The sequence below is a fragment of the Lipophrys pholis genome, assembly GCF_963383615.2.
Source record: "Lipophrys pholis genome assembly, chromosome: 13".
NCBI classification, from domain to species: domain Eukaryota; kingdom Metazoa; phylum Chordata; class Actinopteri; order Blenniiformes; family Blenniidae; genus Lipophrys; species Lipophrys pholis.
Window position 1 is genome coordinate 21,133,500 of NC_137632.1, and position 11,313 is coordinate 21,144,812.

Below are 11,313 nucleotides of genomic sequence, written 5' to 3' on the forward strand. Positions count from 1 at the left end.
TTTTTATTTTGGTATTTAGAGTAAGTTACTGATTCCTTTTTTTAACAGGTAGCTTGTAATTGTAACGGATTACAGTTTTCAATTAACCTTCCCAACCCTGTATATATATATATATATTTTTTTAATTATTTTTTTTTTTTCCGTATTTTTTGTTGTTGTATTTTTTCATATCAATTGTTGAGATGACTCAATTTTATTCAATTGTAATTTTTTTAATACATTTTTTTATTTCTGACATGCTCATTATCAGATGTCAATGTCAACAGTGAACATCAATCACCCACAGATATTTCACCAAAGAAACAGTGACTAAGTACATCAGAACAATATATTTAGGTTGATTGATGATGGTGATCGATGTCACTGTAAGGTTATTAGGATAAGTAACCAAACAAAGTTATATTGATTCATAAACTTTGGCGACGTTAAAGCGTGTCCTGCTGTAACTTTGTGTTGAACAGATATGAATGTCTGGGCTTGATTTACTAAGATATTACATGATGTGGGGAGATTGCATGCTCATGCAAACCGATTGTGCTTTCAGTTGTATTTTGCTGGTGATTTAGATTTTAGATTTAAAGAACAAACCCACCGACGTCACACATGAACAAAAGTACTAAGAAGGGAGGTTTTTGTGCTTTAATCCGTGTGCACATCAAGGCAGGGAACAGCAATCAGTGTGATCAATTCTGTGTGTGTGCGTGCATGCATGTGTGTGTGTATATTTGACAAGTAGATCATTTGAATTTACATATAGAATATAGCTTCACAGCAAAGCAGCTAAAAAACATTAGTTACCCAAAGGGTGCGACTGTGTACGAGTGTCGCGGCAAGCACATTATGAAACGTTGTAGGAAATTGGATAGTTCCCCATCCTGATATGCAAGATATGCAAGTATATGCCTGCAGTCAGAGGCACGGCCAGCCGTTTTGCAGATTTCCTCCATAATGTTGATGTGTTTTTTTTCTACAAAAAAACAGCTTTCTTCGTGGAACAATATAACTTTTCTGTTTTTCCATCAGAGTTAGTCAACTTTTGTGTAAAAATGTTCACTTGTTTTGACATTCACACAACCATTTAAAGATGGCAAGTCACACCAGAACAATAAGTGCCACTAAGTGTCCGATGTTATGTTTTTAAAGCCCAAACAGATTACAACTCTTGACTGTTGTCAACTACAATATGATAAAAGTTTACAATACAATAATCACAAACGCTGTGATTCTTGGGAGTCTCATCAAAGGGCATTGATTAGTGTGGTTTCTTCTGGCTGTGAGCTGGTAAAGTTTTCCAAGGCCAAGCACGTGTATCATGGAATACAGCCTGAGAGCACGCATTTTACAATCCTTCCAGCTGTCAATCCATGCTGATTGAAATAAACAACCATAAAGGTGGGAGTTTAGAAGGGAGATTGCAAAGTGAGTGGGTGAGATGAAAACCTGTTTCAAACCCTATCCCGCAATAAGGATTCGATCTCACCTCAGAGGCTAGTGAGGCCAGCTGCTGACGACCTCCTAGAGAAGAGGCAGGGTGGGAAGTGGCAGCAGCAGATCTCAAGGCAGAGTGGGGGGACTGTGGTATGAGGCTTCAGGGATCTGCTATCAAAGCTCTGGTGATAAAAACACTTAAACTCCCAAACACAGAGAAGTAAAATGCATAATGTTTCTGGAAGACAGGTGGACCTGGACCAATACACCCAGATGATTGATGTTACCACCGGGTGGACACCTTTATAGGCACCTTTCAAAACTCTTGGGGGTGTTTACATTAAAACTGGTCATAAATACTATCAAAACAGTCAGGTTAAAGCCTTGTTTAGGTGACAACATCTCAGGAGAAAACGCACAAAGTGATGGACAGACGGGCAGGAGGAGGGAGGCGGAGGACCTGAGTGTGCAGACGTTTGTGTTATTAAAAAGCAAAAGGAGGAGGAGGGCTCTGGAAGTAAGGAGCAGGATTTTGAATGAACCTGTCAGGTCTCTGTGTGTCTCACCTCGTGTTTCCAATTAACCAATGGCCTTATCCCTCTGTGTGCGCCCATCACTGTGTTCCACCTGTGTCTACCCCTTCCTTGTGTATTTAAACCCCTCTCCCTCTATTGTCCTGGTAAACAAGGTGGGAGGTGACGAGCAGTATGAATGTGCTGTTAATAGCTGGATGGACAGTGATTCAAGATATTTATTTGCCATTTGTACACATAAACCGAGAGTTTGGGCACATAGGAATTCTTGTGTACTGCTTCCTTGAAAGTCGGGTTGAAAAAACAGATAACACAGATGTCAAAAATAGAATTAAAAGACACTCTACAAGAGTGATATAGTAAATAAACACAAAAGAAAAAACAGTGGATGGTGCAGCTGAGGTACAAACCTGCTTCAACTAATAGAGGTGGTTTCAGAGAGGGAGGGAAACGGAGAGAGCTCTCATACGACTGATAGCAGGCAGACTCTTGATCTGAGGGGAGGGATTCACTGGAGGGCTGTCAATGTTTAATGAAAAGCTCTCCGGTTGACAGAGTGGTCATTTTGTGCAAACAAGAAGAATTACAGTTTTATGTCTAAGTTTGAGAAAGGTACGAGTAAACCACATTTTCAATACTTAGAAACACGATAAGAGGTCAGAGATAACAGGAAAGTTATTCTTTAAGATTGGAAGAGAGACAGAGGAGTGTCATCCATCAACAGTCTTTTTTTATCTGTCGGAAGTTCAGTATAAATTTATTGAATTCAATAATCAGAATATCTTTATTGATACTGTGTAGTTTTTGATCCTTCACCTAAAAAATGTCCTGACACAGCAGGACACAGTGCAACATAAATAATGTGTTTAGTAATCTTCTAGATAACGACACAATAAAGTGGACTGTCAGTCATAGCTGACTGTTTACAAGTTTTTTACAAGGAGACAATGGCAACTAGTCAATCATAAAACATTACTCGTGTATGCCTTAGTTATTAATACCTTGATGACAAAATGTCAGTTTTGAAATAAATACCTCTCATCGTGTTCCCTAAAATATTACCAATGTGTTTTGATGGGATTTGAATTTTTCCCTTATATTTATGTCCATATAACTATATTAATAGCTTTTTAAATGTATTTTTTCAGGTACTAAAACCTGATTTCTGCCAGTGTTGTGTCTCATTGCAAGTATTTTATGACTCATGTGTTCCTATACGAGCAAGTTTTTTATCCGATGAAGATTATATTTAGTTGCAGAGGTTTGAGTCGAACCCTGACTTCATAGTGATGCAAAGCTTGCACAATTTCTCAGTGTGACTTAAAAAAGCAGTTGTTTGATAGCTTGAGGGTACATCATTATCCCCAAATGGCTAGGTGGTCATGAGTTCCAGTTTTAAATTGAAATTCTGGACAACAGTCTCTTAAAGTAATATTTTTCAAGATTACTTATAATTTGCTCTGGAGATTTGGAGCAATGTCTATGAAGACAAAACCCCACACATCTTTACGTTGGTAGGAAAACTAAACAATGCGGGGCTCTGTTTATTTTCGTAAAGCCTTTTGCGATCTATACCCTTTCATAGATGTAACTCATATGTTTTATATTTAAGTCAAAAATGTCACTCTTTGATCACACAACTGAGTCATAGTAACTCCAGCCGACTTCTATACCACTTTATCATTTAATTATATTCAGGGTTGGGGGGGGGGGCGCATTTGAATTGTGCCCTCATTCAGCAATATTGACCGACATTTTGACAAGGTATATAGATCATCCATCCATCCATCCATCCATCCATCCATCCATCCATCCCTCCAGCTTTCTTTGTTTCACATAATAGGGGACTGATGGATGATGACACTGACAAGATAATGTATACATGACCAATATTTATTAAATATTTTAATATTTGTATATGTTGCATTATGAATTTTTAACAACAGAACAAAAAGTTATATACTGTTTACATTTCTCAGTCATCCATGACCATAACACAAGGGATAGAAAACAAGACAGGTTGCGGAAGTTAAATACAAATTACAAAGCTTTTCTTTTTTTCTCACATTCTCTCAATCTTCAAGTTGTCATTGGACACATTCTTCATTTGCTTTTTAGTTTTAAGGAGCATATAAACAACAAAGGCGATGCTGAGAACACCCACGAGGACAAAAGCAAAGAGGATGTAAAGTGCCACTTCAGCATCTTTAGCCATAAGCTCCAAACCCAAAAAGTCCACTAGTTTCCTGACAATGGGCCGGGGAGTAGGGTTCTTAGTAGTTGTCGTAGCAGTTGTAGGAGGAGGAGCTGTAGACAGAGGGTGACAAAAGAAAAAAAAACATGGGGAACTTCAGTATTTGCACCCAAATCTTTGAGTGAGTATATTGTTTCTGAATATGAGAACATCGTACCTTCAGGCTCCAAACACTCATGAGGTCCAAGGACTGGATCTGGAAAACCGCTGCACTTGATGATGGTGGAATAACGAGACGCTGACGCTTTAGGGATTCGAGGAAGGTTGGGGTCGGAGCGGTTCACGAAGAAAAGCCCAAAACGCTCTTCGTAGCCAGCAGCCCACTCGAAGTTGTCCATTAATGACCAGGCGGTGTATCCTCTCAGATCTACTCCATCTACAACAAGGGCTGAAAATAACAACAGAATTGTTATGGTTTTCCAAAATATCTGAAGAAGATTAGAAAATGTGACAAGCTAAGAGCACCTGATGTGCTTTTTTTATTTTTTTATTTTTTACATTTAATGTATGCAAAACATATTGGGCAATAAAGCTGATACCTTTCAAGCCTGCGTTAATGTAGTTCTCATAGAAGTATATTCTGTGGGTGTCGTTTAAGTCCACCTCTCCTCGTTCCGAGATCCCGTTCTCTGTGACGTAGACGGGTGGGTTTCCATATTCATCCTTAATGAATTTGAGGAGTCTCCTGAATCCAAATGGTGTGATCTTCAGCCAGGAAGAGCCCGCATCAATCCAGGTACGGTCAGGAATGAAAGCAACTCCCCTGTGTATTTGATCAGAGATGAGTCAGCACCAGTGACTGTATAACCATCGGTTTAACATTTTGATGTTTAATTCAAGTGTCTTTCATTTTTATATATTTTTATGTGACATACTCTCAAAGCAGGCTATGGTGCCTTTTTGAACAATTAATTCTACTTTTGTGATTACTCCACTCATAAGTTACTGTGTTTAAAAGTCTTGTTTTGATTTCAACTTACCGATCACCTTCATAATTCTGCTGATCGATTGGGGAGTCGATATGAAATCCAAGAACTGATGTGTAAAAGTTAAAGCCAAAGTAATCATGAGTTCCATTGATCCTCTTGATTTCCTCAGGGGTAAACTCTGGAAGTCTGCATAAGAAGAAAAAAAAAAGACATTTTAAAACTTTTTTTTGAAACTTCTCTTATACAGTACATGCCATTCAGTCCTTTGTTCAATTTTAATAAATGTGCTTTATATAAATAAAATCTAGATCGGTTTTTATATACTTAAAGGTCGTTTTGAAAGTATGGCCGGATGAGTCCCGTTCACATGGTTCCACCCAACAACTCTCATGTCACACATTCTGTGTCTCATACCATGCAGTAGTTTCTGACTGATTGTCAGATATCCTCATATTTTTCACTTGTAATAATATCATAATATTAATGGATCCATAAACACATAAGCACTGCCCCTTTAGTGGTTGTTGGCTTATACTTTAAATGATCTGATAAGTCTTTATATTTAGACTGCAACTCCCTCCATTTGTAAAGCTATTTGCGTCACCAAAGAAGCCCCACACTTTGAAAAACCATTTCTTTGAGCGTAGAAATAATCTGTGGGAGTATCGGTAGAATAACATACAGTTTTTTGATTGATTGAACTTCCAACACCATGGTCTCAACCCAAGGTCAGGACTATGTGTGTGTTAGTACCAATCATTGTTTTACCGTGATTCAGGCAGTCCTGCAGCAAGGCTTCTTCTTCGAACTGTTGTTTTCATTACCTCGGGATAATCGCCTCTGAAGATGGGATGGGCAAACCAGCCGATGAAGAACTGTGGAACAGTTATGATTAGTTGAAAATGTCTTCATGGCAATAAATGTGCTGAAAAATCGACAAATTTGTCTACCTGCATGTAGCGCTCTTGTGCAACATGGTCCTCCTGCTTGTATGGGTTTCTTGGCTCCGCCCATTCCGAATTGATAGTTATAGAGATGATGCCCTTTTGTGTGGCTCGGTACTTGTCATTGTAAATATGCCAAGCCTCAGCATGGGACCTGATCAGGTTGTGAGCTGCAATATACTGGTTGCCTACAAGACCTGGAGCATGCAAAAATATAGTGTTTTGTATTAGGTTTTCAAGAATGTTAGTTCCAGACAAAATTCATGAATGTTTGAATTCGTTCAAGGCAAAGTGAATTTGACGTAGAGGAAGTTGTTACCTGGAGCAAAAGCACCAACACCATAGCCAAGATGGGCCACAATCCAAGCTTCATTGTGAGTGATCCAAAACTTCACTCTGTTTCCGAGTCTGCTGAATACAACATCAGCATAATCTCTGAATCGCTGGACGATGGTTTCATTCTCCCAGCCTCCCACATCCTGCAGAGCCAAGGGAAGGTCCCAATGGTACAAAGTAACCTGAAAAATGAGAGAGAGTGTGATTAAGTCATCATATTGACCATATTTCATCACATCATGTGTTTCAATAGTTAGGTTGAGGTTCTGTTGGTCTGGACTACATTAGAAAATAATCCACTATTGCACCATGAAGCTTCCTTAGCATTCACGCAAGCATTTTCTTTAAATGACTACATGAAACTTAAAACGCTTCTTCTGATGCTTCTTGTGGTTGAGACTACGTTCATATTGCAGCCAAATCATAAGGGAATATGTTTGGAGTTCAGAGACCCAACAAGATTATCTCAGGTAACCTCTTGCAGGGGTTTTTGTTCATGCCTAGACTGTTAGTTCCTCTGGGAACTATCACAGTATATTCAAATGCTACACATTGCAGCCATTGCCAGTTTAAATATAATATAAGGCTTTTAGTAAAACAGACAATGACACTGTTTACCTGTGGTTGAATGTTCTCTGCAAGCAAGGCATCAATTAATCTACTGTAGTAGTCCAGTCCAGCCTCATTGATGTAGCTGGTAGTGCCATCAGGCAGCACTCTGGGCCAGGAGACAGAAAATCGATAGGACGTGACTTTCAGTCTCTTAAGCACTTCCACATCTTTCTCAATCTTGTTGTAGCTATCACAGGCAATGTCCCCACTGTCACTGTTGGCCACTTTGGAAGGAGTGTGAGAAAACTTATCCCAGATGCTCAGTCCTTTTCCATGGGATCTCCATCCTCCTTCAATCTGAAATGATAATAACCATAAAGTAAGGAGTCATTCCCCAAAAAACCTGTTGAAAATGGTGTGCCACGATGACCTACCTGATATGCAGAGCTGGAAGTGCTCCAGGTAAAGTCTTTAGGAAAGTGTCCATAAAGAAACTTCTCCTCCTCTGGAATTGGGAAGCCATTGTCTTTTACGATCTGGGAGTAATAATGTGCTGAGCGCTTTGGTGTCCTTGGCTGATTAGGATTTGAGAAATCAACATGGTGTAGACCGAATGCAAGTTGGTATCCTCTGAGCCACTCAAAGGAATCCATGAGCGATGTAGCCATGTATCCTTTCACCTTCACTCCATCAAGATTCTGAGCTGTATGATAAATGACAGGATCGATTTAACCGATAACCTATAAAAATGTCACTTATGTTGTCAAACATAGCCTATTTGTGATGAGATGCAATGTTGCATAGTATCGTAACTAATACAAAAGTCACAAAAAGTGATTAAAAGAAGTGGTTGCAAATGTAAATATCATTTTTGACTACATTATGGAACTAAAAGTCTTATAAAAACAAAAAACAAAGCTTAAAACTGATGTGCACACTCACCCTTTAAAGCCTCATCAATGTAACTTTTGTAGAAAAAGATTCTGTCCGTGTCATCAAATGTGGTCGAAATATCTGAAGCCACTCCACCCTCAGTAATGTAAATCTCTGGATTCCCATACTCCTCCTTGACCCAGTTGAGAAGTCTTCTCAAGCCGTGAGACACAGCTCTCTGGTTTTGAATTGGTGTGGTTGGTTGATCAATTATTTCACTCAGTGCAAAGTCCCAGTCATTCTCAACGGATAGGGGGGTATTCAGAGTTATTACATGGCTTGCTATTTTTGTAGTGTAATGATTTGCACAAAACATGTCAGCAGTTCCCCTGATGAAGTTCTTTTCTTCATCACTGAAGGAAGGTAGTCTTGATGCTGAAAGATCTTGGAGTTCACTTTTGTTTCCAACTTGCCACTTCATTGCATCAGGATAGTCACCATTCTTAAAAATGGGGTGGGCAAACCAACCCAATTGGAACTGCATTGCACGGTCAGCAGCGACTACTTCACGGGGAGCATTATGATTGAGAGGCTCAACCCAATCAGCATTTAGGGCAATGGAGACTTTTCCACCTTGGGAAGTGCGATACTTGTCATCATATGTGTGGTAAGCTGTAGCGTGAGCTTTTATCAGGTTGTGTGCAACTTGGTATGGTGCTGTTCCTGGATTCTTAATGTTTGGAGGAAACTCTCCAAGTCCATATCCTGACCAGGCAATTGTGTAGGGCTGCTGGAAAGTTATCCAAAATTTCACTCTGTCACCAAAAGTGGCAAAACAGAAGTCACAAAAGTCATTAAAAATGTTAATCATTTCAGTGTTTTCCCAGCCACCACTAGTTTGCAAAGCTTGAGGGAGGTCATAATGATAAAGTGTTACTATTGGGGAGATACCAGCTGCTACAAGGCTGTTAATGAGCCTGTTGTAGTAGTCGACCCCTTCCTGGTTCAGGGAGGTACGCCTCCCATCAGGAAAGATCCTGGACCAGGATATAGAAAATCTGTATGAATTTACTCTCAGACCTCGCAGCATGTAAAGATCTTCATCAACTCTGTTGTAACTGTCACAGGCTACATTTCCATTGGCATTTGCAGGGATGTTACCAGGTTTTTGAGTGAAGGTATCCCAGATACTGGGCCCTTTCCCATCAGCATTCCAGCCACCTTCAATCTGGTATGCAGAGGTTGAAACACCCCAGCTAAAGTCTTTTGGGAAAGTACCGTAATGATAAACTTTCCTCTCCAAAATACTTTGACCTGAGAATCTTCTCCAAACATCTTTGGCAGCGGATGGGACGGTGGAGGGAGGCAATGGTCCTACCTTCCTTAACTGCAGGTGTTTAACTTGTGAACTATGGAAGTTAGTGTTTTTGGGGCCAAAACCATTTTTCTCAATGACCTGTGAGTAAAAATAGGCCGACTGTTTTGGGGTCCTGGGTCTGTCAGCCAGATTAAAGTCTACATAGTGCAGACCAAAACGTTCACTGTAGCCTTGTGGACCTTCAAAACCATCCAGAAGCGACTGTACAGTAAATCTCTGCACATTTATGTTGTCCAAGTTTATAGCTGTTGGAAAGAATGAAGATGTTTAGCCACAATACTGCATTTATAGATGTTTGAAATGTATGAAAGAATTGTTATTCTACACATACCTTTCAATGCCTCATTGATGTAACTCTTCAAGTACTCCACTCTGCTCTGATCATTGATGACGTCCCCAGTGTACTCTGTTGGCATCCCATTCCCAGTGATATAGATTGGTACTTTGGCAGTAGTTAAGTACTCTGTGGAAATGTAGTTGAGAAGCCTTCTGAGGCCCCAGGGTGCAGAGTAGATCCAGTCAGAAGCTGTAGAGTTCCATGAGGGATCCACATTTGCTTTGAAGTTGCCCACCCCCTCAGGACCTGGGGTGCAGCCACCATTAGTGTCGGTGATTAACCGGGAGGTGTAATGGTTTAGTCCAAAAAAGTCAGCAGTTCCAGTGATTCTCTTCATCTCTTCAGCAGTGAAAACTGGTAGTCTTGCGGGCTCGGAGGACGGACACTCTGTTCTTTTCTGTTCAATCTGAGTTTTCAGAGTTGGTGGATAGTCTCCGTTTACAAATATGGGATGTGCAAACCAACCCAGCATAAACTGGAGGTAGTGATCTGCAGCAGCAACATCTACAGGTTTGGAGGGATCAGTTGGTTCTGCCCAGTCAGAGTTTAATGCAATGCCCACTTGACCACCTTGTGTTTTCCTGTACTTGTCATTGTAGACATGCCAGGCTTCAGCATGGGACTTGAGCATATTGTGAGTGACCTGAAAACAGAAATAATTGATGAGTTGAATGCACCACAGCACCAGTGAAACAATAAAATGTTTATTATTAGTATTATCATTACCTGGTAGGAGGAAACCACATAGTCCTTGCCACCAGGAGCATGTTCACCGGTTCCATACCCAGCATGGCTCACCACCCACGGACTACTGAATGTGTTCCAGGTCTTGACCCGGTCTCCAAATTTGGAAAAACACAAGTCTGCATACTCTTTGAAGGCCTGTATAATGGAAGCATTGTTCCACCCACCGTGGTCCTGCAGTTTCTGGGGCAGATCCCAGTGGTAGAGAGTGACAATAGGTTTGATGCCTGATTCAAGAAGAGCATTGATGAGGTTGTTATAGTAGAGAACTCCATCTTCTGATTGGCTGTCTTTGTAGCCTGAAGGGAAAATACGGGCCCAGGAGAGAGAAAACTGGAAGGTGTTGACTTGAAGACCTCGCAGCAGGTAGACGTCATAATCCACCTTGTGGTAACTGTCACATGCAAGGTCAGCGGTCTGATTCTCAAAAGCTTGACCTTCATGCCCAAAGCGGTCCCAAATGGTCTCACCCTTCCCTCCATCTGACCACCCTCCTTCAACCTTAAAGGACTCAGAGGAGGTGGCCCACTGGAAGCCATTAGGGAACGATTCATTCAGGAAGGAGTCTCGCGTTGATAAGGGCATGCTGGAAAATTTGTTTAAAGTTTTGCAGTAGGACCCAGAACAGGAAGATGGTTGTTGATGAACATCATTTCTGGTCTCTCCAGTAAGCCTTTGGAATGATGATCAAAAAAAGAAAACATTACAAAATTAGAAGGAGATACTTCAGAACGAAGCCAACAAATATCATTAAATTTGTTATTGATTGTGAGTCATGACTGAGAAAAAACTGCCATAATATTGTATATTACTGTCTGGTTTACTACAAACATTCCCAAAGTAGTTCAGTCAAAACTGTATCTCATGGTCTGAGGTTTCTTTAAGTTCACATACAAATACACTTGCAATTTGTTTTTCATGTTGTTTTAAACACCCTTTATTTTTTTTGTACTTTTGGTAAAACTGGATTCAAAACGTATTGCACTATGATCTTTGATTTTCCAA

The 11,313-nt window shown here is 40.2% G+C and overlaps 1 protein-coding gene across 1 annotated transcript; it reads right to left on the reverse strand.

The window, feature by feature from the left end:
- Positions 1 to 4,023: 4,023 nt before the first annotated feature.
- LOC308118710 (lactase/phlorizin hydrolase-like) lies at positions 4,024 to 10,893 on the reverse strand (the record flags this gene model as incomplete). The annotated part of the gene is made up of 12 exons (XM_080478220.1): positions 4,024 to 4,268; positions 4,373 to 4,603; positions 4,755 to 4,978; positions 5,196 to 5,330; positions 5,913 to 6,019; positions 6,095 to 6,285; positions 6,408 to 6,606; positions 7,043 to 7,333; positions 7,411 to 7,679; positions 7,919 to 9,472; positions 9,559 to 10,207; positions 10,291 to 10,893. The coding sequence occupies 12 exons, from the start codon at positions 10,891 to 10,893 to the stop codon at positions 4,024 to 4,026; spliced, it is 4,698 nt and encodes a 1,565-aa protein (XP_080334346.1).
- Positions 10,894 to 11,313: the final 420 nt, after the last annotated feature.